The sequence below is a fragment of the Carassius gibelio genome, chromosome A1 (genome assembly GCF_023724105.1).
Source record: "Carassius gibelio isolate Cgi1373 ecotype wild population from Czech Republic chromosome A1, carGib1.2-hapl.c, whole genome shotgun sequence".
Classification (NCBI taxonomy): domain Eukaryota; kingdom Metazoa; phylum Chordata; class Actinopteri; order Cypriniformes; family Cyprinidae; genus Carassius; species Carassius gibelio.
The window spans coordinates 1,919,383-1,946,387 of NC_068371.1; the positions used below are offsets into that span (position 1 = coordinate 1,919,383).

A 27,005-nucleotide genomic window follows, 5' to 3' on the forward strand; every position below is an offset into this window, starting at 1 on the left:
TTATCTTAAAACATTTTTATTCAATTACTGACATTCTACAGAAAGCAGAAAACAAATGAAGATCTTAAAAAAAAAAAAAAAAAAAAAACTAAAAAAGGAATCCACTACCGTACTTGTAAGTAATCTACAAATGGCTTAGGATATTTTGTTACACACAAGCTGATTCAATGACATTTAATAATTTATGACAGTGTTTCACATTAACACAGGGCCAGACTCATGCAATTTCTGTCCATGTTAGACATAAATGCTGCTTAAGAAAAAAACAACGAGAAAGAGAATATATCAGTAATCATTAGTCAATATGCTTCAATCTGAACACTTGGAAACACAATTTTCGGTGAAAAGAAATATTAGTATCTACGCCGTTTGTTATTAGGCCCATCAAAGTTTCCCCCTACTGGACTTCCCCTGGCAAAGCCACTCTGGCCAACCACACCAGGAACAGGACCTGGGCCAGCCACCATGGGTGAGTGCTGCTGCTGAGGAGAGTCAACACCAGACCGCCCAGCCACAGAGGAACCCATCTGAAGAGGCGATCCCTCAGAAAAACGATCATTATGCTGAATTTTAAATTGATCATATAATATTTTAGTTGTTGCAGAAACAGCCCAAAAAAAGTCATTTATTTTCCCACGAAGTTCAGTGGATGTGAAAGATAAGCAGTAGAGTCCAGGAACACCCAAAAGAGGAAAAAACAAAAAAGAAGGAATTATTTAGTTAGTACAGAAAGCATGCAAAATCTTAATGACAACAAGAGTAAGAAAATATGCACAAAGTACACTCAAAGCAATAAAAAAAAGGTTTATGTTAAATTGTACATCTTAAATTTTATTGTAAAGATGTCTTAAGTGGGTGTCCTAACAACTCCTGCTGTATAGTAATTCTTTGCCTCACTGGCCAACTGTGGAATTGCTCGACAACTGCACAGTTTACTAATTAGGGCTTCAAAATACCACCTAACTTAAACTTACTTCAAAATTTTTCTGTTTTGTATTCTGTTGCTCTGGGTGTTCTTAAAGCTGTAACATTTAGGTTGTGTTGTGCACCTCACATTACATTAAATATTGGACCATTTTTTATTAATATGAGTACCAGTATATGAGCAGAGTATATAAATGTATCCCTGTGCACCCTCTCCCAAGTGCACAATGTCCGTCTTTTTTAAATGTTGGTATAGCACTGATAACAATAAGATAGCTGACAATGTTCCTGTGGCTCAGTGGTAGAGCACTGCATTAGCAGCGCAAAAAGTTGTGGGTTCAATTCCCATGGAACACATTATTAACCTAACCCTAACCCTGAATGCACTGTAAGTTGCTTTGGATAAAAGTGTCTGTTAAATACAATAAGACCTACTACTATACTAAATAAAAGACTAGCTGCTATGGCAATCTGATTAAGCACATTGGTAGGATAATTTAACAGGCTCCTAGTATCTTTAAGCACACTAGTAGCATTGAGTGAGTGCGTTCACAATGCTGCTGACATGTTTTCTGGTGTGCCCAATAACAAAGATAACATTATGTAACATAACAAATGTCATTAGCGTCGTACGTCAACTGTCACAGCAGTCGCGCTTACAACTGACACAGAAGAGAAGACAATGCTGAATAAAGTCATAATTTTTGGACCAAAATGTATTTTCACTGCTTCAAAAAATTCTAACGAACCCTGTGATATCACATGGACTACTTTGAAGATGTTTTTATTACCTTTCTGGACATGGACAGAATACTGTACATACATTTTCAATGGAGGATCAGAAAGCTCTCGGACTAAATCTAAAATATCTTAAACTGTGTTCCGAAGATGAACGGAGGTCTCACGGGTTTGGAACAACATGAGGGCGAGTCATTAATGACATCATTTTAATTTTTGGCTGAACTAACCCTTTAACATGTTCCTATTATAGTCATTAAGCTTTATTAGTGAAAGTGAGTTTAAATGGACCTAACCCTAAGCTCAAACTCCACTCCATAGGCAGAAGATCTCTTTAACAGAAAACCCTTTTCAAGAACTACCTCGAACAGCTGGTTCAGAATACAGAATGCTGCTTCTGGATATTGTGAGGTAACAATGTCACTCATTTAAATAATCTCTGCCCAGTGCTCCTAAACATTATAACCTCAGTGTTTCTTTGTGCGCGAGGACAGCTTTCAGAACCTAAGAGTACAGTGCCGCTATGAACAAAAGCTTCCCCTGCAGCTGCTCAACAGTTTTACTGCAGTTTATGTAATACTTTTGTTATAAAATAATATTACATTGAATACATTTTATCATTGTACTTTTCCTATATACAGTAACCGCGTTGTCTTTTACACCTGTAGGGCCAGGCTTTGGGCCAATTTTCATATCATAGCTCACACTGGCCAGGGATCGGGGCTTATTTAAGCTTCTTTTTATATTTTAAGGTGCTGGAAATGATGCTCTGTGTTTAGTGTCCCCGCCAGCAGCAGCAGCCAGCGTGCCTTCAGTGCAGATGGAAGAGTTCTAGAAGAAAGGAGGACTGAAATTAAAACTACAGCTGTCTCGACTATAGATTTTTCTAGTTCAAGTAAGCCATTATTCAACTGATCGCACATTTATATGAATTTAATTACTTAAATATATACTAAACCGTTAGGAGCCTTTTAATAAATTGTCTAGCTAGCCTATTCCAGCCTCAAGCACAAGCATAAAGCTTGCTGCAAAGCATCAGCAGAAGTGTTAATGACTTTCTATAGATTTTTTTTTTTTTTTTTATGTCTATGAGGCAAGTAACATATATGTTGAGTTTCAGTTAATTTTTGTGATGCGCTCCACAGTTAACGGACACAGAGACAGCAGAAAGCACATTCCTGTTTGCTTTATTTTACTGAAAGCACAATATTTTGTTGATAATGTGAGTGTACACAAATAAAATTAGACTTTACAGTCTGAATTAAAAGAGCGCTTTAGCTTCCACACTCAGCACAAACACTTGGATATGCACCTAACAGCACACAATTATCTAAGCTAAATGTTTAAACTTAAATTGTATTATGCTTGAAGTGTTTATCTATGGATTTTATAGTGTTGATTAGAGAAGGCTAAATGGATCAAATGTGTTAAAGTCACCGTGGGCCACTTGTTCTTCACTTTAAAAAACAAAAACTTGTTTAAAGATTTTTCTAAATTACCTTAAAGTGGAAGTGAAGCAATCAGTCAAGTTTACATTTTGTAAAGTGATATCCATTTTAATTAAAAAAATATATAAACTCGATCAATGTTACCATTTTAAAGAAAAAAGCATGTTTTGTTGGAGCTGTTGGAGCACGTGTGCCGCTATCTTGCAGTAACACGGCGTGTGACGTCACAGGGTTGGTTTGTTCCACTGGCCAGTTAAGTAACATAAGCATTTCTTCACTTTTTGAAAACACGCTTGATTAAATGGAGGAAGACAAACTTGAAAAGACTGTTGGGCCCATAATAAGTGCAAATGTTTAGTCGAGGAGACCGAGCATTACTGCCGCTACGGGCAGAAGAAGTCATGAACCTGATCTAGTTCGGGGTGAAGAGCGGGTCAGAAACAAAATATGTTTTACGTGGATACTCATCAAAACCGCCATTAACATAATATACAGAGCATTTGCTCAAGCAGACTAGAAAGACGACTCAATTTGGTACTCAAGTAGAGTCCGAGCAGAGCGCTTTTTGCATGTGTGTGTGTGTGTTTGTGTAGAGAAACATTCTGTCACAGTGCGTGAGTACTGCATTGAAATCTCTTTTGTGCTGAGGCGCATTTGAATGGCTTAAAAGGCTTTAATGTTTGACAAGGCTTAAAACACATTAGAATGATAAAGCAGCACTAGCCAGATCATTTAGGTGATTAGTTAAACTGCATTCTCATAACAGCAGGTAAATTCAAAGGAGAACATAAAATATTTTACATACCACTACTGGGAACCAAGCCAGTGTAATGCAAATATGTCTGAAAGGTCTGACATAACATGCTGCATGAACACTACTGTATGAAGCATTGTTTGTTTTAATAACCTCGCACCTCGCATTATGAAAACAATGTTTGGGATACAATGATCAAAAGGTGATAATTATATAGATAATGTATATGTTGAATTAACATCCAAGTAACAGTTAAAATTGTAAAGTTTCAAAAGCATTCAAAAAGTAAAGATAGGCTTCTATTACTCTACAGGCCAGCGGCGCAAACCAACCGCATGACATTACATGCAATGGTACTGCAGGATGGTGGCACCCGTGCTCCAAAAGCTATAACAAAACACCCTTTAAAAAAAACTGTTACATTATATGTGTTTGTTATATATTTTTTTAAAGTGGAAATCAATTTACTAGATAATGTAAAATTGACTGACTGCTCCACTTTAAAAAAAACAATTTTTGTAATTTTTATCATCTCGTTGAAGATCTTAAGTCCGATAAGAAAAGAAATGGCTGAACAACAAACTGTACAATAAGAAGATTCCAAACATCAATACATTACCATCACTCCATTATCTGGAATTAGGGGAGTCCCCATATTTGATGATCCATCAGGCCCCATGGCTCCGACTCGCCCTGCTAAGCCCATTTGTGAAGGGTTTCCACTAACCGCAGCTACAGGGTTAAATGAATCTATGTAAGACAAAGTACATCCAACATACACTGAGAGGGCTAATTCACTGAAAGGGTTAAAGAAACTACAGTGCATTGCAATATGATGCAATGTGTAAATGTGTGTCGTTTTCATCCAAATCATCAAAAAAGCAAAATATTGTACTTTACTACAATTTACACACCATAAAAAAAAGAATGAATAAAATTATTAAAAATAAAATAGAATAGAAAATTGATGAAACTTGGCAAACTTGGAAATCTATGTTAAACAGGCAGCAAGTGTGATGTTTGTACCCATGCATCAAAATATTACATGATTGCATCCTAACCTCAATGACCTTTACTAAACATGTATTTTAATTATCATGATAATTAATATATATTTATTAATTATCATTATTTTGAAATACAATTATTTCAATTAAGTTTAAAGAGAATAAGAATTTTTTTCAGATTGACTAAAAAGATGCAAAGCTACACTTTTAAATGCACATGAAAGTGATGCACTGCCCCAAATGACATCAAATAAAAGACATATTCAGTATGATCATACCTCCCATATTAATGCCTCCACGGCTTCCCATTTCATTCATTCTCATATCCTGTTCTCTCTGAAAGTGAAGGAGGCATTTTAATTGTTAGAAGTCTCAGTCCACACAGAAATAGAAATATGCCCAATTGAGTACACAAGTACACAAAGTACAAGGCTATCATGTACAAATAAGCAAGGATTTAGAGCAAGATAGCAGTATTAAACAACAGCTAGAAGTCATTGTGGACTCAGCACGGACTATTCATGCAAAACACTATGTAATTATAAGTATACATAATTAGGAAACTGTTATACAGTTGAATTTGTTTATACCATAGTCCAGTGTTTCCCACAGACTTGCACTCTATTTGTAGCGGAATATATATGTGTGTGTGTGTGTGTGTGTGTGTGTATATAAATAAATATTATATATACCAATTCATTCTCTACCAAGAGATCAAAGTTTCCATGGTAACGGCTGTACACAAAGAAGCGTTTATCAGACATTACATGCGAGATGAAATGAAAATTACATTACATTTTCTGAAGAGGGTCGGTTTCCTTCAGAAATACAGTTAAAAAAAAGACCCAAACACAATGTATGGCAAACACTGTAGTCTCATAATTAAAATGTGTTAATTCTGCAGATTACTTCATTATCCAGTATTTACGGTTAGCAATTGATTATAAAAATGTTTTCATAATTGTAACATGCATATTTACATGCATAATTATTCAGGTGCATGTAATAACTTCCTTCAGCAGCACTTCTTCATCGTGGTCTTGTCTGATGCACTCAACCAAGCGTTTGAACCATTTTACTCATTGTATGAACAAATGCAGAGAACATCTAAAAGTTCATTTGCAGGGTGTAATCCTTCTATAACCCCATAACAATAGTCTATATATGTATGTATGTATGTATGTATATATAGACTTCCCCTATATATGGCCGGCAGGAATTGTAGGTGGGGGTTAGTATACAGTGCTCTCTCCACCTCAATACCACGACTGAGGAGCCCTTGAGCAAGGCATCGAACCCCCAACTGCTCCCCGGGCGCCGCAGCATAAATGATGCCCACTGCTCTGTGTGTGTGTTCACGGTGTGTGTGTGTTCACGGTGTGTGTCTGTGTGTGTGTTCACAGTGTCTGTGTTTGTGTTCACAGTGTGTGTGTGTGTGTGTGTGTGTGTTCACGGTGTGTGTGTGTGTGTGTGTTCACGGTGTCTGTGTGTGTGTGTGTTCACGGTGTGTGTGTGTGTGTTCACGGTGTGTGTGTGTGTGTGTTCACAGTGTCTGTGTGTTCACAGTGTCTGTGTGTGTGTTCACGGTGTGTGTGTTCGTTCACGGTGTGTGTGTGTGTGTTCGTTCACGGTGTGTGTGTGTGTGTTCACGGTGTGTGTGTGTGTGTGTGTTCACGGTGTGTGTGTGTGTGTGTGTTCACAGTGTCTGTGTGTGTGTTCACGGTGTGTGTGTGTGTGTGTGTTCACGGTGTGTGTCTGTGTGTGTGTTCACAGTGTCTGTGTTTGTGTTCACAGTGTGTGTGTGTGTGTGTGTGTGTGTGTGTGTGTGTGTGTGTGTGTGTGTGTTCACGGTGTGTGTGTGTGTTCACGGTGTGTGTGTGTGTGTGTGTTCACGGTGTCTGTGTGTGTGTGTGTTCACGGTGTGTGTGTGTGTGTGTGTGTTCACGGTGTGTGTGTGTGTGTGTTCACGGTGTGTGTGTGTTCACAGTGTCTGTGTGTGTGTTCACGGTGTGTGTGTGTGTGTGTGTTCGTTCACGGTGTGTGTGTGTGTGTTCGTTCACGGTGTGTGTGTGTGTGTGTTCACGGTGTGTGTGTGTGTGTGTGTTCACGGTGTGTGTGTGTGTGTGTTCACAGTGTCTGTGTGTGTGTTCACAGTGTGTGTGTGTGTGTGTTCACGGTGTGTGTGTGTGTGTGTGTTCACAGTGTGTGTGTGTGTGTTCACAGTGTCTGTGTGTGTGTTCACAGTGTGTGTGTGTGTGTGTGTGTTCACGGTGTGTGTGTGTGTGTTCACGGTGTGTGTGTGTGTGTGTGTTCACGGTGTGTGTGTGTGTTCACGGTGTGTGTGTGTGTTCACGGTGTGTGTGTGTGTGTGTTCACGGTGTGTGTGTGTGTGTGTGTGTTCACAGTGTGTGTGTGTGTTCACGGTGTGTGTGTTCACGGTGTGTGTGTGTGTGTGTTCACGGTGTGTGTGTGTGTGTGTGTTCGTTCACGGTGTGTGTGTGTGTGTTCACGGTGTGTGTGTGTGTTCACGGTGTCTGTGTGTGTGTGTTCACGGTGTGTGTGTGTGTGTGTGTGTTCACGGTGTGTGTGTGTGTGTGTGTGTGTGTTCACGGTGTGTGTGTGTGTGTGTTCACGGTGTGTGTGTGTGTGTGTTCACGGTGTGTGTGTGTGTGTGTTCACGGTGTCTGTGTGTGTTCACAGTGTGTGTGTGTGTGTGTGTGTGTTCACGGTGTGTGTGGGCACTTTGGATGGGTTAAAAGCAGATAATGAATTCAGAGTATGGGTCACCATGCTTGGCTGTATGTCACTTTCACTTATACATACTAATCATCACACAATAATAATAAAAAATATATAGTTTCTTTCTCAATTCATTTGTTGTGTCTTCCAACATGCGTAATAAACATGATTTTAGTCCCGGTGTTCTCACATGAAGACATGAAATCAATGTCCTGTTTCATAACAAACTCATATTTTAATTTGAAACCCCAAAAAAATTTCCTGAGATGTTGATTTATACACAATTTAATAATTTGTCAGATTTAAATTATAATGACAAAATATTATCATATTTCTATCACACCCATTCATTCTACAAATTTGCTTCAAGGCAGTATATCAAGGCCTTATCACATCAAACCTGAATTAAATGGTGAGTGCAGTCAGAGAAACCTGCACTGATTATAAACATAGCAATAGTTTAACAAACTTAAATAACAGATAATTTTAATGCTACTAACGTGAAGTATACAACAATAAATGGTTCTGCAACAAAGAACAGCTGGCTGTACCTGAGATATCAGAAATACGTGGCCAAAGAGACAATAATGAAAACGCTGTCCTTGATCGGTCTTGTTTTTATATATTATGTCATAAATATCCAAAAATAGAAAACAGTCAGCAGCTTGGTTTTGAAATAAGGTGTTTTTGCAATAAAAAACATTTTCTGAATAGTTCTAAATATTATTACAGTATGTTTAAAAAAAAAAAAAAAGATTTTTACAAAGTACAATGATCGCTTATATGTGAAAAAAGATCATGGAAAATGTGATCTCACTTCATAAACCCACAGTCATAGTCTGGAACCCTGCTAAAAGAAATCTTTAAAAGATCATCTTAAAGAGAATGTGAAGCATGTTCCCTGTACTCACACTCTCCATGAAACTGGGCTTGAATCCATCTGGTTGGCGTCTCGTGTCAAGCTGCTCTCTATGACGCATCATATCCTCCTCACGTCTACGTCTCTCTTCCTCATGCCTAAGCAAATATTCAAAAACTCAAATTTAGTTAAACTGCACATGCTGAGGATCCAGTCATGGTTATACAGGTGCAAATTAGAATGTCGTCGAAAAGTTAATAATAATAATAAATTAATTAAATGCACAAAGACTGAAGTAGTTAAAGTCTTTGGTTATTTTAATTGTGATGATTTTGGCTCACATTTAACAAAAATCCACCAATTCACCATCTCAACAAATTAGAAATACTTCATAAGACCAATAAAAAAACATTTTTAGTGAATTGTTGGCCTTCTGGAAAGTATGTTCATTTACTGTACATGTACTCAATACTTGGTAGGAGCTCCTTTTACTTTAATTACTGCCTCAATTCGGCGTTGTATTATTACACCACAATAAAGGATGCATTTCACTCTGTTCCACGAGCAGCTTTGGGACGTTCTGATCACCTTCTGGTTCATCTTATACCGTCCTACAGGCAGAAACTAAAATCAGCTAAACCTGTATCAAGGACTGTAAAAAGATGGACTAATGAAGCAGAGCAGGATTTACAATCTTGTTTTGACCTCACTGATTGGAGTGTTTTTGAAGCTGCTGCCACCGATCTGGATGAACTCACAGAGACCGTAACATCATATATCAGTTTCTGTGAGGATATGTGTATTCCTACAAAGACTCAACTAATTTACAATAATGACAAACCGTGGTTCACTGCAAAACTCAGACAGCTCCGTCAGGCCAAAGAAGATGCTTACGTGAAGGGGGACAATGTCTTGTATAAACAGGCTAAATACACATTGGAAAAGGAGATCAAAGTGGCAAAGAGAAATTATTCTGAAAAAATAAGGACTCAGTTCACTTCCAACGACTCCGCATCAGTGTGGAAAAGTCTAAAGAAGATCACCAATTACAAGACACCACCCCCCAGCACCGTAGAGAATCAACGACTGGCAGACGATCTGAACGAGTTTTACTGCAGGTTTGAAAGAACACCCATCACCTGCCCTGAACGCCTCCCCACAAAAACATTCACACCCTTCACAACTCCTGCAACCAGCCCTGAATGCCTCTCCAAACAACCGTTCACACCATTAACAGCTCCTGCAACCCATCCTGAACACCTCTCCAATCAAGCACTCTCACCATTCTCACCTCCTGCATCCCCCCTCTCCCCCCCACCTGCAATTCAGATCAGCGAGGATGCGGTGCGCCAGGTCTTCCGGAAGCAGAAAAGGAAAAAAGCACCAGGCCCAGATTGTGTTACACCAGCCTGTCTGAAATCCTGTGCTGACCAGCTGGCCCCCATCTTCACACAGATCTTCAACAGATCGCTGGAGCTGTGCGAAGTCCCTTCATGCCTCAAACGTTCCACCATCATCCCCATCCCTAAGAAACCCAAAATTACAGGACTAAATGACTACAGGCCTGTGGCTCTAACGTCTGTAGTCATGAAGTCATTTGAAAAACTGGTGCTGGCCCACCTGAAGGACATCACTGGGCCCTTGCTGGATCCTCTTCAGTTTGCCTACAGAGCAAACAGGTCTGTGGACGATGCAGTAAACATTGGACTGCATTATGTTCTGCAACACCTAGACAGACCGGGGACTTATGTGAGGATCCTGTTTGTGGACTTCAGCTCGGCCTTCAACATGATCATCCCAAACATCCTCCTGCCCAAACTAAATCAGCTCTCCGTGCCCACCTCCGTCTGTCAGTGGATCAACAGTTTCCTGACAGACAGGCAGCAGCTAGTGAGGCTGGGAAAATACACATCCAGCACCCGTACAATCAGCACCGGAGCTCCCCAGGGCTGTGTACTCTCACCACTGCTCTTCTCCCTGTACACCAACGATTGCACATCTAAGGACCCCTCTGTCAAGCTCCTGAAGTTTGCAGACGACACCACACTCATCGGCCTCATTCAGGACGGTGACGAGTCTGCTTACAGACAGGAGGTAAAAGAGCTGGCTGTCTGGTGCAGTCTCAACAACCTGGAGCTTAACACCCTCAAAACAGTGGAGATGATCGTGGACTTCAGGAGAAACCCCCCTGCACTCCCCCCACTCACCATCATGAACAGCCCTGTGACTGCAGTGGAGTCATTCAGGTTCCTGGGAACCACCATCTCTCAGGACCTGAAGTGGGACATTCACATTGACTCCATCGTAAAAAAGGCCCAGCAGAGGTTGTACTTTCTCCGCCAGCTGAGGAAGTTAAACCTACCACAGGAGCTGCTGAAACAGTTCTACTCCACCATCATCGAATCCATCCTCTGCACTTCAGTAACTGTCTGGTTCAGCTCAGCTTCTAAATCTGACCTCAGAAGACTACAGAGGGTAGTCCGGACTGCTGAGCGAATCATCGGTTCAACTCTCCCATCTATTCAAGAACTGTACTTATCCAGAGTGAGAAAAAGGGCTGTCAAAATCACTCTGGACCCCTCACATCCAGCACACTCCCTCTTTGAACTGTTGCCATCTGGTCGACGCTACAGAGCACTGAGCACCAGAACAACCAGACACAGGACCAGTTTCTTCCCTCAGGCAATCCATCTTATGAACAGCTGACAATAATGGCGAACACACTACACTTTATATTTATATACACACACACTTTATTTATCTAACACACATACTTAGTATACACTTAAATCTTGCACACAATATATATGTACATACATAACTTCACTTTGTAATATACCTGCCTACAATTGTCATTTGTATATTGTCATTCACTGTCTACATATTTGTATTTTTTATTCTTTTATTATGTGTTTTATGTTCTGTCGCTGTCATTCTGTTGTACTGCGGAGCTTCTGTCACGAAAACAAATTCCTCGTATGTGTAAACATACCTGGCAATAAAGCTCATTCTGATTCTGATTCTGATTCTGGTGTTCAGTTTGTGGCTCTGCTGAGGTGGAATGAAGGCCCAGGTTTCTTTGACAGTGGCCTTCAGCTCATCTGCATTGTTTGGTCTCTTGTTTCTCATCTTCCTCTTGACCCATAGCCCATTGATTCTCTCTGGGGTTCAGGTCTGGTGAGTTTGCTGGCCAGTCAACTTTTGGTGCTTTTGGCAGTGTGGGCAGGTGCCAAATCCTGCTGGAAAATGAAATCAGCTTCTTCAAAAAGCTGGTCAGCAGAAGGAGGCATGAAGTGCTCCATAATTTATTGGTAAACGGGTGCAGTGAGTTTGGTTTTCAAAAAACACAATGGACCAACACCAGCAGATGACATTGCACCCCAAATCATCACAGACTGTGGAAACTTAACACTGGACTTCAAGCAACTTGAGCTATGAGCTTCTACACCCTTCCTCCAGACTCTAGGACCTTGGTTTCCAAATGAAATACAAAACTTGCTCTCATCTGAAAAGAGGACTTTGGACCACTTGGCAACAGTCCAGTTCTTCTTCTCTTTAGCCCAGGTAAGATGCCTCTGACGTCTGTGGTTCAGGAATGGCTTAACAAGAGGAATACGACAACTGTAGCCAAATTCATTGACACGTCTGTGTTTGGTGGCTCTTGATGCATTGACCCCAGCCTAAGTCCATTCCTTGTGGAGTTCATTCAAATTCTTGAATCGATTTTGCTTGAGAATCGTCATAAGGCTGCGGTTCTCTCGGTTGGTTGTGAATCTTTTTTTTTTTCCACACTTTTTCCTTCCACTCAACTCTTTGTTAACATGCTTGGCTACAGCACTATGTGAACAGCCAGCTTCTTTGTCAATGAATGTTTTTGGCTTATCCTCCTTGTGAAGGGTGTCAATTAGGGTTGTGCCGATAGACGATTGTATCGTGTATCGACGATAGTCAGAGATATCAACATAAGCAGATTTCTCTGTCGATAGTAAAGACAATATTAGGCTCATTCTCCTATTAATGTATTAGATAATAATAATAATAATAATAATAATAATAATAATAATAATAATAACTATTATTTTTAATAGGCTGCTTATTAAAATTCGGCTATCAAACTGCCCACCTATTTCACTTCATCACCACATTTCACACACACACACACACGCGCCCGCGCGCGAGGATTAGAGCCTGTAGTCGTGCAAGTGGTCCGCTTTGACTTGGATAGCTCATTAAATCCATGAAATTAAATAGAAATGGAGTTGGTGTCCCACACATTTAATGGCTGCTACACGGCATCGCGCTCTTCTCAAACATGAGAGATTAACTCTTTCTTGGCGTTACAAATTAATTAAAGACAAAATAATAACAAGGCGGCAGACTGAACTTATCATCCATAGTGGTTCTCACGTAGAAGATCAGCTTTGATCTTCACATCTACTGTTTATATGAGTGTTCGTGCCACAATGCAGCTGCGCGAACATGGTAGATCAATATAATAATACACATCCGATCATCTAATCGCTTGAATGTCCAAACCATAAAACAAATACAACTGACAAAGTTTAGTGAAGACGCAAGGCTCACCGCTCACGCACCATCACTATGTGTTGAACCGGCGTTCACCTCCGAGTTTTGATTTTATGCCACTGACTGGACGGGACAGAGTCACGTGGCTACACAATCACTAAGATGATTTTAATGGGGAAGTTTTAACAGGATAAAAAAAAACGAAATAACCGACATGGGAAAATTAATGTTGGTTAGAGGTTATGAATTTCGCTTTTGATTATTTTTCGATTAATCATCCAGCCCTATGAGGTTGTAGTGTAAATTCATAAAATGCAGTAGATTCTGATAAATGGTATAATGAGCATACTCGCACCCTAAAGAGAGCAGCCCGAAAAATGGAGCGCAGCTGGAGGAAAACAAAACTAGAGGTATTTTGTATTGCTTGGCGGGAAAGTAATCTACCCTACAGAACAGCATTAAAAACTGCTAGATCCGATTACTTTTTTTCTCTTTTAGAAGAAAACTAACATAACCCCAGGTATTTATTCAATACAGTGGTTAAATTAACGAAAAATAAAGCCTCAACAAGTGTTGGTATTTCCCAACACCACAGCAGTAATGACTTTATGAACTACTTTACTTCTAAAATCGATACTATTAGAAATAGAATTACAACCATTCAGACGTCAGCTACAGTATCACATCAGACAGTGCACTATAGATCCCCTGAGGAACAGTTTCACCATTCTCTACTATAGGAGAGGAAGAATTGTATAAACTTGTTAAATCATCTAAACCAACAACATGTATGTTAGACCCTATACCATCTCAGCTCCTAAAAGAGGTGCTTCCAGAAGCCATAGATCCTCTTCTTACTATTATTAATTCCTCATTGTCATTAGGATATGTCCCCAAAACCTTCAAACTGGCTGTTATTAAGCCTCTCATCAAAAAACCACAACTTGACCCCAAAGAACTAGTTAATTATAGACCAATCTCGAATCTCCCTTATCTGTCCAAGACACTAGAAAAGGTGGTATCCTCACAATTATATTCCTTCTTAGAGAAAAATGGTATATGTGAGGATTTCCAGTCAGGATTTAGACCGTATCATAGTACTGAGACTGCTCTCCTTAGAGTTACAAATGATCTGCTCTTATCATCTGATCGTGGGTGTATCTCTCTATTAGTTTTATTGGATCTTAGTGCTGCGTTTGACACAATTGACCACAACATTCTTTTGCATAGACTTGAACACTTTGTTGGCATCAATGGAAGTGCATTAGCATGGTTTAAATCGTACTTATATGACCGCCATCAGTTCTTGGCAGTGAATGAAGATGTATCATATTGATCACAAGTGCAGAATGGAGTACCTCAAGGCTCAGTACTAGGGCCGCTACTCTTCACGCTTTATACGTTACCCTTGGGAGATATCATCAGGAAACATGGTGTTAGCTTTCACTGTTATGCTGATGATACTCATCTCTATATTTATTCGCAGCCAGGTGAAACACACCAATTTGAAAAACTAATGGAAGGCATAGTCGATATAAAAAACTGGATGATGAGTAATTTCTTACTGCTAAATTCTGAAAAAACAGATGTGTTAATTATAGGACCTAAAAACTCTGCTTGTAATAAACTAGAACACTGTCTGAGACTTGATGGTTGCTCTTTCAATTCTTCATCATCAGTTAGGAACCTAGGTGTGCTATTTGATCGCAATCTTTCCTTAGAAATCCACGTTTCTAGCATTTGTAAAACTGCATTGCTGGATCAGCTGGAGATGGTGGATCAGCACCTAGAAAGGACCTCTACTGCCCTAAAAGACAGCGGAGACCAGGAAAACTAGAGCCCAGATACAGATCCCCTGTAAAGACCTTGTCTCAGAGGACCACCAGGACAAGACCACAGGAAACAGATGATTCTTCTGCACAATCTGACTTTGCTGCAGCTTGGAAATAAACTACTGGTTTCTACTGAGCCTGGTTTCTCCCAAGGTTTTTTTCTACATTCTGTCACCGATGGAGTTTCGGTTCCTTGCCGCTGTCGCCTCTGGCTTGCTTAGATGGGGTCACTTCATCTACAGCGATATCGTTGACTTGATTGCAAATAAATGCACAGACACTATTTAAATGAACAGAGATGACATCACTGAATTCAATGATGAACTGCCTTTAACTATCATTCTGCATTATTGACACACTGTTTTCCTAATTAATGTTGTTCAGTTGCTTTGACGAAATGTATTTTGTTTAAAGCGCTATATAAATAAAGGTGACTTGACTTGACTAAACGTGGACTTGATTACTCAATCACACCAGCTCTGACTAGCTGCTCTACTTTCACTCAGGCAGCAGATGATCTGCATATTCTGCACACCCACAGAAAACCTGACAGTGCATGAGTGTTTCATTAAAAACATTTGGAATTTAAAACATTCTATATAAAATGTTTAGCATAGCCTACACAAATACATGTTTTCTCTTTCAGACAAAAGCACACCTCATCTCAATCTGCTTGCGTTTCTGCAGCTCCTGATTCCTGAGCTCCTCTAAGCGCCGCAGCTCCTCTTGACGTCTCATGAGATCTGTTGGTATAAATCCACAAATGTTTACTGTGACAAGGTGAAGAACATCAGTACTGTTACCTGAAGCAGGAAAATTATCTGCAGCCCTGTGATATATGACACTCCTGTGGGCCTGGCGATAAAATGTTATCGATATTTATCAATGGTTCACCATCATCGATAACGAGAGAAAATTTTTTAGATATATTGCACGATAGTCTGATGCTTTTTTTCCATTTAAAGGCATGTATTATGAGTGACAAGCAGACAGTCAAGAAAACACAACAAACAAACATATGCTGAAATGAGTGCCTGCGAGGATACGGAGAAACAAAAACAGGAATATTAGTCGAATTTAAAATAAAATTTTGCATTTGAATGCAAAAACGGTGTAGAGCGTATTTAAATTGTAGGTGTGTGTCCAGGAGCCTTATCAGTGGCGCACGAGTTGCGGTGATGATCGACGGGACGGACTGGCTTTTCCCGGTGGGCCGCTGGCCAATATTTTTTTTTAAAGGATGGAAATCATAATATTACATCTCTTTTCTACACAAATGAATGAGTGAGTCGATCGCGCGGCCGACAAGGAGTGTGTTTTGTTTGCATGTGAGTGTTTTGCCCTCGCTCCTTGTTGGTCAACTCCATTGCGTATCTTAAAAACTCGCCCCCTATCACGTTGTCTAATTTACAGAGAGAGAGAGAGAGAGAGAGAGAGAGACAACTTTTTTGAGATAATTGTGTGTGTGTTCATTCAGAATTTACGCTGCACGAAAGATTAATTAATTCTGTGTACGCGCATTGTCTGAAATGCTGCTCTCAGCGCCTGCTTTGAATAAGTGCGCGCAAGCTCCGAACGCGTGAATGGTTTAAAGCGCTTGAATCAGCAAGATTTAGAAACAAGTGCAAATGATCAACTACGATCCGTTTCACCCCTTCAAGCGGGAAAACAACGCGAATCAAATTAGGAATTTTACATCACTATTCAAGATAGCCCGTCAGGCAGGGCGGGGATATATTTTGGAGTCCTAGTGGAAAACACAATAGCCCTGGGATGTCGGGCAGGCGATTTTACGAGCCCTGCACCTCAGATCTATCCAGTTTGTGAACCATTGGTTTCCACACTTGTTTCGTTCAACAAAATAAATTATTATTTTAAAAGATTGGCTCAAAAGAATCATCTGTTCATGAACCGCTTCATGAACTTGTATTACTGAGTCAAAAATAATCTGTTATTGAACATCTTGAATAAATAGACTTCAAGTTTATCTGTAAAGCACATAAAGCTTTCGTTTGACTTTGTAAACATGCATGATTCGTGTGGATCTGTTAACTGAATGCAAAGTGTGAGTTCTAGGAGATAGCTATAACTATGACTATTGCACTCGCATCTCACACAAGAGATGAACAGAAAGTAGGGCTGTGCAATTAATCGCATCTGACTGTCATGCACATCTCTACAGTAAAGCCGGTCCCATGATCACCTGCTTTCAGCTGCATTTGCTACACAGAGCCGTAGTTCACTGACAATTAGGCAATATCTCATTCATAATCGCCGATGAATCGCATCTGATTTCGAACACAATATCGCTTAGCTAGAGCAAGTGATTGAGATTTATAGGTGCTGGTCATATAATTAGAAAATCATCAAAATTTTGATTTCATTAATTCTATTTAAAAAGTTAAAGTTGTATATTATATTAATTGATTACACACATACTGACATATTTCAAATGGTTATTTCTTTTCATTTTGATAATTTTAACTGTCAACTAAGGAAAATCACAAATTCATTATCTCAGAAAATTTGAATATTGTGAAAAGGTTCAATATTGAAGACACCTGGTGCCACACTCTAATCAGCTAATTAACTCAAAACACCTGCAAAGGCCTTCTCATCTCATTCTAGTTCTGTAGGCTACACAATCATGGGGAAGACTGCTGACTTGACAGTTGTCCAAAAGATGACCATTGACACCTTGCACAAGGAGGTCAAGACACAAAAGGTCATTGCAAAAGAGGCTGTCTGTTCACAGAGCTCTGTGTCCAGGCACATTAATAGAGAGGAGAAGGGAAGGAAAAGATGTGGTAGAAACTGCAGCTGGAGTCAGTGCTTCATGAACCACTACACACAGACGTATGCGACATGGGTTTCAGCTTCGCATTCTTTGTGTCAATCCACTCTTGAACAACAGACAGCGTCAGAAGCATCTCGCCTGGGCTAAAGTCAAAAAGGACTGGACTGCTGCTGAGTGCTCCACAGTTATGTTCTCTGATGAAAGTAAATTTAGCATTTTCTTTGGAAGTCAGGGTCCCAGAGTCTGGAGGAAGAGAGGAGAGGCACACAATCCACGTTGCTTGAGTCCAGTGTAAAGTTTCCACAGTCAGTGATGGTTTGGGGTGCCATGTCTTCTGCTGGTGTTGGTCCACTGTGTTTTCTGAGGTCAAAGGTCAACACATCGTATACCAAGAAGTTTTAGAGCACTTCATGCTTCCTGCTGCTGACCAACTTTATGGAGATGCAGATTTCATTCTCCAGCAGGACTCTGCACCTGCACAAAGTGCCAAAGCTTCCAGTACCTGGTTTAAGGACCATGGTATCCCGGTTCTTATTTGGCCAGCAAACTCGCCTGACCTTAACCCCATAGAAGATCTGTGTGGTATTGTGAAGAGGAAGATGTGATATGCCAGACCCAAGAATGCAGAAGAGCTGAAGGCCACTATCAGATAAACCTGGTCTCTCATAACACCTGAGCAGTGCCACAGACTGATCCACTCCATGCCACGCCGCATTGCTGCAGTCATTCAGACAAAAGAGACACAACTAAGTATTGAGTGTTGTACATGCTCATACTTTTCATGTTCATACTTTTTAGTTGGCCAAGATTTCTAAAAATCCTTTCTTTGGATTGGTCTTAAGTAATATTTTAATTTTCTGGGATACTGAACGGGATAATCCTTAGTTGTCAGTTATAATCATCAAAATTAAAAGAAATAAACGTTTGAATGAATATAATATACAGGTTTCACTTTTTGAATGGAATTAGTGAAATAAATCAACTTTTTGATGATATTCTAATTATATGACCAGCACCTGCACTACTAATCACAGGACATGCTTTACTGACGAGATGTGCATGACAGTCGAATGCGATTAATTTCACAGCCCGAACAGAAAGCCTAAAGTTAAAAGAGGTTAAACTTTAGAAAACGAGTCTGGAGAATTTGGGGTTTTATTCCTATTCACTGCATCACATATGTTTTTGCAGTTGTGTGATCGGCGCTTTGGCTGTTTATATTAATATATGCATAAATACAAAATGCTGTTTTGTTTATTTTCTTTATTCAATTTACTAAATCATATTTGATTTATAAATATTAGTTTAGATCAGGGATAGGCAACGTTGGTCCTGGAGTGCCGCTATCCTGCAGAGTTCAGATCTAACCCTAATCAAACACACCCGAACAAGCTAATCAAGCTCTTCAGGATTACTAAAGCTACAGAGAGGTTTTTTTTTCTTTTTTTGAGGGTTGGAGCTAATCTCTGCAGGACAGAGACAGGCCAAGTGTTTCATTAAAACTTCCTTAATCTGCATATAAAGGAAATATTTGTCTGAGTTTATTTTTTTATTTTGTCTGTTAAGACTAAAATAGATTATTGTTGTTTGTCTTAATAAATTGGGTGAATTAAAAAGACAGTGGTTAAATGTAAACTTTTTTCTACTGCTCTGCTTCAGAAAGTTTATAAAACATTTTCAATAATTATTGATATCGAACGATAGGAAACATTTTATCTTGATAATTTTTTTTTAACTGTATTGCCCAGCCCTGTCTCCTGTCTAGGGATCGACCGACATATATATATATATATATATATATATTTATTTATTTTTTATTTTTTTTACCGATACCAATTATTTGCATGTTTTTGCCCAATAACCGAAATGAAAATGTTTTATGTATTAACTGTTATAAAGTAAATGAGTGTAGAAAGAAAATACTTCACTTCGTTTTTTCCTTTTTTCAAACATGCTTTTTTTTAAGTGTTGAAAATTATTATTTCATGTTAAATATAATCTTTGTATTACAAAAAAAACATTGAATTTATAAAAAGCATCAACAGCAGCAACACTAATATTAACAATAAGCAAAAAAAAAAAGTAGAATGTCTAATGTTTTCAAATTCTTTTCCCAACATGCACTCATTCATGGCTGTATTATTTAACTCAGCAGTTCTCAAATCCAGTCCTCGCGCCACCCTGCTCTGTACATTTTGTACGTTTGTCTTAATGCTTCAGACTTTTGTTCTATTCAAACTAAGTGATCTGGGAAGTGGACATCACAGGATATTCTTCTGGTTATCTGAATCAGGTGTGTTAAAAAAAGAGACGAGCAAAATATGCAGAGAATGGGGGGAGCGAGGACTGAAAATGAGAAGCACTGATTTAACTCATGTAAAGTTACGTCTCAATTGGGAGAGGATCTTGACGGATTATATGCATGACTCTGACTTCACAAGCCTAACGATAAGCATAGACATGGCGGCATATTAATTCAGGAAAAGTTACGTCTTTATTGGGACAGGACTTGATGGATTATGTAACATGACTCCTTGAGTTAGTCTTTATTTCTAAGAGCCAAGCTACATAAACTATATATCAGACATTTATGTAATGCATCTAATTTGTCTATAACTGGCTGTCACATTAAATTAAGTTTACTAAATACAATTAAATCAAGTAACCGCATGCTGTTGTTGTTGTCTCGTCTCCCCTCAGACACACTGCAATGGCGATCCTGCGTGCAATTCTCAAAACACCCACAAGATGGCGGCGTTTATCGGTGAAACTGATATTACAAAACCGATATCCAATTATGGTAAAATGCTTAAATATCGGAGAAAATATCGGTAAATTGATGTATCGGTCAATCTCCACTCCAGTCTGTAGTTTCCATCACAGTAACAATATAATAGAAACAATCCATAGCTGTTTTCTCAAGCACAACAACTTCATTTTCTTTCAGAAAGCTACCTTGTCTCATCATCATGAGTTGATGCTCATGTTTGGCAGCCTCCATTTCGGCCTCCAGTTTCTCCTTTGCCTCTTGTATGTTGCGTTCCACTTGTTCCCTCTGCTGTTTCTCCATCTCATCCAAAGCCTTCCAGCGCGAGGAGTACTCAAACTCAAAGGTTCCTGGCTGAGCAAAGCGTGGCTGCTGCTCCCTTTCCCTGGATTGCAGATTGTTGTGATTAATTTATGGTCAATTTAAAAACTCCACTGAGGCATTATTTTTTTCTCCTTAATTATACTGTAAACATTAAAAATAAAATTATTCTAAATGTCTTATGAATTACTTATGATACTGTGCTGATTTTTGCAACAGCTTTTCTGGCAGCCCATCTTCATCATCAAACTGTTCTGTCGGCTCAATAATGACTGGACGAGGAGACCTGAGGGACAAAAACAAAACAGATCCATGTGGAAAATAAATAAATAAATTAGACGAGGCATAAAGACCAACCATGTCAAATTCAAATATTCTCTTATTGGACAGAATAACTGCTGACCGTGTGATCAGGGGTCTTGTATCACTCTGAAGGGGGTTAATCTGTGATAACAAGAGCAAACATTACTGTCTCCAGCCACGAGAGGGCGCTCTATGTTGTTCAGTTCTCCTTTAGTCTACACTTAAGATACAGCGCCCTCTCGTGGCTGGAGACGGTAATGTTTTCTCTTGGTTCTTGGTTCTAAATAAATGCGGCTTATAGTCCAGTGCGACTTATATATGTTTTATTCCTCATCATGACATATTTTTGGACTGATGCGACTTTTACTCAGGTGCAGTTTATCAGTTTTATCGGTTGTTATCGGGGAATAACACACCTCGGAATGTCACGACTGATCAGGATCAAGTATTCCAGAGCCATGTCATAAATGAAGATGCAGAAAGATCGATCGCTAATATACATTGATCATACTGTGAAAATGAAAAGTTATTACATTGTAAGCAGAAGGGCTCCATCTGCACAGCGGTCCAAGGCTTTCCGGGCAGCAGGCTTATTGGCAAACTCCACAATCCCCTTTCCTGTGGGTCGACCTCGGTCATCAACCACCACAACTGCCCGCTCAACTGGGCCGAACTGGGAGAAGGCCTGCTCCAGCAGCTCATTGGACACCACTGGAGAGAGGTTTCGGACTGTGAGCGCAGCCCCGTGTGTGGCAAAACGAATACGGATGGGTCTGTTCCCCAGCATCGTGCCGTCCAACTCAGCCTTAGCAATCTCTGCAAGTGTTCTTGTTTCCTAATAATGAAAATGGTGATAATTTGCTTAATAAATGACAACGAATGCTTAAATGCTGCAATCAACTCGTTCACCAACACAGCTGAGCACAGTCAGGCAATGTCTTTTATGGTCATCATGGCAAGAGTCCATTAAATAAAATGCATTTCAGGCAAAAAAAATTATAATTTGCACAAATATGGATTCCACCCAAAGCTCAAACATAAATCAGCCTCTCAAACAGCACGCAAATACAGAATAATCTTATTACACATAAAAAGTCAAATTCACACAAAATTGTATCAAAACACACGTTTTGGCAAGTATTCACATAAACACAGTCAGTTATAGTCTAAGTGTACGCAGAGGGTTGAATCCTTGTCCTTGATGCAGAGATCGTTTCAGGTGAAATGCTATAGGAATACTATAAATCTGCAGAAGCTTTCAATGTCACACATAAGGCGCCATGATTTCTGCAATTAATGACTGAATGGTGGATGGTGTGGCACACTGTTTTGTTAACTAATGTACAAACATATTAAAGAGTGGACGACGCTTGTGGTGTTTTCAGCTTCTGCTGTCTCACTATGATGATATGAATACACAAATATCATCTCCAGCTGCTCTGAGATTCACTTCATTCGCATTTTACCATTTCATGCCGCGTTTCCACTGAAATTACCCGGAACATTTGTACCAGGAACTTTTTTTCCCAGGAACTTTTTCCCCCCAGACCTGTTGCTTTCTGTGTTTCCACCGCGGTGGAAAGATTAGGCAAATAGACTGGTGACGTAGGTCTGCGCGCATTTCTTAAGACAAAGTATGCTGATTTTTGACGTGCATCCACAGTAGTTCAGACTTTGTGCATTCAACTCGGGAGTGTGATGTATCCAGTAAATCTGCAAACAGCAGCGTACTTGATAACTTCAGTCAGCTCGCCTTGGCTACTGCAATTTTCCTCTCTGTATATTTACAATAAAACGAAATAGTATATCAAATACCACTGCCTCCTTTCGTTTTCATTTAAACATAATAACAGCTGCAGAAATGTACTTAGTTCAGGGATATGTGTATATATACAGCCATTACAATGAAACGAAATATGTTATCAATTTGCCTTTATTTTCGTTTTAACATATAGATAAATTGAATACAGACCAAAGATAACCTGTTAGATTTACCTAAAACGAATGATATTTTATGTTTAACCATTAAAGAGACATCAGAGCCAGCGGCACACATCAGAAGATCTATCCGAGGTGAGGCTGCTCTCGGCGGATAGATGATCACTGATCTCCCGCTGATCGAGTGGAGCTCACCGTCTCTGAGATCGGCGAAACACATTTTTAAATAGGCGCTGTCTTTATAAATAAACCACAGATTTGAGTTTTAAACAACTACATTCTCGCCTGAAATGTTTAGCGCCCGAGTCCCGCCCCCGAAAGTTCCGGAACTTTGAAAAAGTACCACCTCGCCAGCAGGGACTTTCTGAGGGGCATTTTTTTTACTCGGAACTTTATTTATTTCCTGGTTCCTGTTGCAGAAACACACGAGTACCAGCCCAAAGTCCCTAGTTCCTGGGTAAAGTTCCTGCGGTGGAAACGCGGCATAATTTGAGAAAACTACCGTCTCATCACATACACAGCAGCTGCAAGTTCCATCCTTAGGCAACCTGTCCGAATAAAAGTTTATTAAGAAACATCAGAATATAGTAGTAGAATAAAGAAATAGAGTAGGTTTATAATACAGGCCTGTGATTATTATTATTATTTTTATTAATTCCACATTTGTAAACTGATGTTTAATGTTAATTCTTTTAGAAATATCAGTAGCATTTGTATTAAAACTATAGTCACTAAATGTAATAAAATAAAAAGATCGAGAATCGAATCGAGAGCTTGTGAATCGATTCTAATCGCAACCCTCTACATTGCGAGTAAATCACTTGCATATGCGACTAAATCTTAACTCTAGCGACTAAATGATGTATAATATTAGCCAATTGCTAATAAATTCTCAGTTTTTACTCGCCAGTGTGTGAGTTTGAGGCTAGGTATAAGTTTAGCACAGAGTTACATGTAAACAATGTCCTTTGTTGTATTTCCTTGACAAAATAACGGAGGTGCTTTGGATTTTTTTCTTCCGTTTTTAAAAACTGACTGGTTTTCCGGTAGTAGGTGGAACTAATGCGCAAACAGCACTCTCATTGGCTGGTGCTCACTTATCATCATCCCCGTTTTGATTTCAGCAAATTAGTTCCCGCGATTAATATTCATGAATCCAGCAGCTCGTTCATCCTTAGTGCATGTTTTACTGTTGTTGTTGTTGTTATCCGCTTTCTTTTCTTTCTTCTTTTTTACATAAAAACTGAATGACAACAAAGCACCACCACATTATATATATAAGTCTGGCGGGTAAAATGATAAATTTACTAGCCAATGGCGATTCAATTGCCAAGGTGTCCGTAGAGGGTTGAATCGGGACATCTAAAAATAATTATATATATATATATATATATATATATATATATATATATATATATATATATATATATATATATATTTTTTTTTTTAATCGCAGGGTCGCTGAAAATAATCAGATACTGACCACTGACCGATCTTTGACGCCTGGTTAAATCGGCCAACACGGGAATTATAGAAGGGAAAGAAACGGACTCGAACTAGTGTTTTAATATATCAGCTTAATAATTATACAATTATTACACCACTTGCCTAGAAAACCCCAATCCAAAATAATCTGAACATGCAACTATTTATGTAACTACATTTGCTGTGCTGGATACAGTGCGTTTAACGTTAAGTGTCTCACCAGCCGAATGAAGCCGAATCCTCGGTCTCGGTTGATGAAAACCTCCTTTGCTTCGCCATATTTGGAAAACATCTTCTTGAAATCGTCCTCCGTCATATCCGATGGGAGATTACCGACAAAGAGTCTGCACCGCTGGGTGAATGTTTTCTCCCCGGGTCTCCGAAAGTTCTTCAGGTTCACGGTCATCTCGTGAGGCTCGGTGTCGGCAGGACTCGGGTCCGGAGGCGGGGGAGCGTCCGTGACCTCGCTGGGATCCGCTGGAGAGTTCACGTTCTGCGGCTGCGGAGATGCATCTTTGGCGCTGCTCGGATTATTCACCTGCTGTAGGTTACGGTTCGCCATCGCGCTGCAGCCTGAACTATCGCTAACAAAACACTGGTTCTGGTTTTAACTGGCTTTAATTGAAATACTCGTAATTTACTAACAGAATTGCGTTATTTTATATTATATTCTATCTATTATTATTATGATAACGCAATAACCCAAAAGAAAAAGCTTCCAGCTCCTGCAGCTATTCTTCTTCTTCTTCTTTGTCGTTTTATGGCGGTTGAAAAACCCGCCATTGGTGCAAATATCGCCACCTCCTGGGATGGAGTGTGGAGCGTTGATATTATTGGGCACATTAAATAATTAAATAAATTATTTATTAAATACTGCTTAATCCTGTTTCCTTTACAAAGTGTAACAATATATTAAACGCCTGTATATTTATTTAACTGAACAGTCATCCTTAGGGCTGTTTTTAAAGTGAGTTTCTGCACCCCAATGCCTTCAGATGATTATCTCTCTGTGCCATGTATTTCCCTCAGTTTAGAATTACATGCTCCACTGATTCCTCTTCCTAACAATCCTCACACAAACGAGTCTAGTATCTAAAATTGTTAATGTTTTTTTTAGTGCCAATGCCATAGCCTTGACCTTAATACAATTAAATTACATTTCTTCTCTCCTGTTTTCACTGCTTTTCCTAGATAAAGTATTTCACTTCCGTGCTTACTGATTTCTATTTGCATGTTTTCCTTCTTTAACACCACCTCATCCACTTTCTCAGTTCCTTTCACTCCTTTGTGAATCGAGACCAATTATAATGTAATGCCCCTGCAGTTAATACTATGCACACACTGCCATCTGCTGGGATGATGTGCAAATGCTGGATTATAGAAATCAATGGATGAAAAGGTAATTATTACCATGATTTACAGAAGACACCCACTAAAAATGTAATTCAGTGTGAGAATAGTGCATATCTTGTGCATATCTTGTTAGATATATTTAGAACCAGAATCATGAGATATCATGAAAAGACCATTGTTTAAAAGACTATCACCTGTGTATTTATATGCCATCAGCTTCCTTTGTATGTCTTTATGTGTGAAGATGTGACAGTTTTCATTACCTGTTGGATTTCTGTTTTCATCCTCAGCTCCTCTTCCTCCTCCATCATGACATTTTCTGCTTTTGTTTAAAAATGTTAGTTTTTTTTTTTCTTCAATATGCCAATTTTTGGCAAATTGCATGGAAACTAACGTAGGTCACCTTGACCCCCAAAACAGTTTTACCCAGTTTTTAAACACAACAGGATGGTTAAAAAACATTAAGTTCAGATTTGTGCTCATTATTACTGTAGTGAGCTTAAGTTTTATTAAAGATAAAGGGTTAGTTCACCCGGATAGCAAAATTATGTCATTAATAACTCACCCTCATGTTGTTCCAAACCCGTGAGACCTCCAATTATCTTCAGAACACAGTTTAAGATATTTTAGATTTAGTCCGAGAGCTCTCAGTGCCTCCATTGAAGCTGTGTGTACGGTCTACTGTCCATGTCCAGAAAGGTAAGAAAAACATCATCAAAGTAGTCCATGTGACATCAGAGGGTCAGTTAGAATTTTTTGAAGCATCGAAAATACATTTTGGTCCAAAAATAGCAAAAACGACAACTTTATTCAGCAGTCTTCTCTTCCGTGTCTGTTGTGAGAGAGAGTCCAAATCAAAGCAGTCTGGATATCCGGTTCGCGAATGAATCATTCAGTTCACCAAATAGAACTGAATCGTTTTAAACGGTTCGCATCTCTAATACGCATTAATCCACAAATGACTTAAGCTGTTAACTTTTTTAATGTGGCTGACACTCCCTCTCCCTAACCCCGACGAGCTGGATGGCGCCTTGAATGGCTGACACCGCAGTCGGTGTGTGAATGGTTGAATGTGAGGCAAATTGTAAAGCGCTTTGGATGGCCATGTGGTCTGTTGAAAGCGCTATATAAATGCAGTCCATTTACCATAAATGGAGGTCTTACGGGTTTGAAACAACATGAGGGTAAGTTATTAATAACATAATTTTGCTAT

The 27,005-nt window shown here is 39.3% G+C and overlaps 1 protein-coding gene across 4 annotated transcripts; it reads right to left on the reverse strand.

The window, feature by feature from the left end:
• Positions 1–25,209, reverse strand: pspc1 (paraspeckle component 1). 4 transcript variants are annotated; one of them, XM_052546128.1, is made up of 9 exons: positions 24,660–25,208; positions 21,550–21,851; positions 20,904–20,999; positions 20,581–20,777; positions 15,487–15,571; positions 8,522–8,627; positions 5,150–5,207; positions 4,484–4,596; positions 1–563 (listed from the first exon to the last, which is right to left on the reverse strand). In XM_052546128.1, the coding sequence occupies exons 1-9, from the start codon at positions 24,999–25,001 to the stop codon at positions 354–356; spliced, it is 1,509 nt and encodes a 502-aa protein (XP_052402088.1). In that variant the 5' UTR covers positions 25,002–25,208; the 3' UTR covers positions 1–353. The 4 variants fall into 4 exon arrangements, with proteins under 4 accessions (XP_052402088.1, XP_052402015.1, XP_052402253.1 ...); XM_052546055.1 differs by having other exon boundaries at positions 4,484–4,614; XM_052546293.1 differs by lacking the exon at positions 1–563 and adding an exon at positions 1,678–2,493 and having other exon boundaries at positions 24,660–25,209.
• Between the last annotated feature and the right edge of the window lie 1,796 nt (positions 25,210–27,005).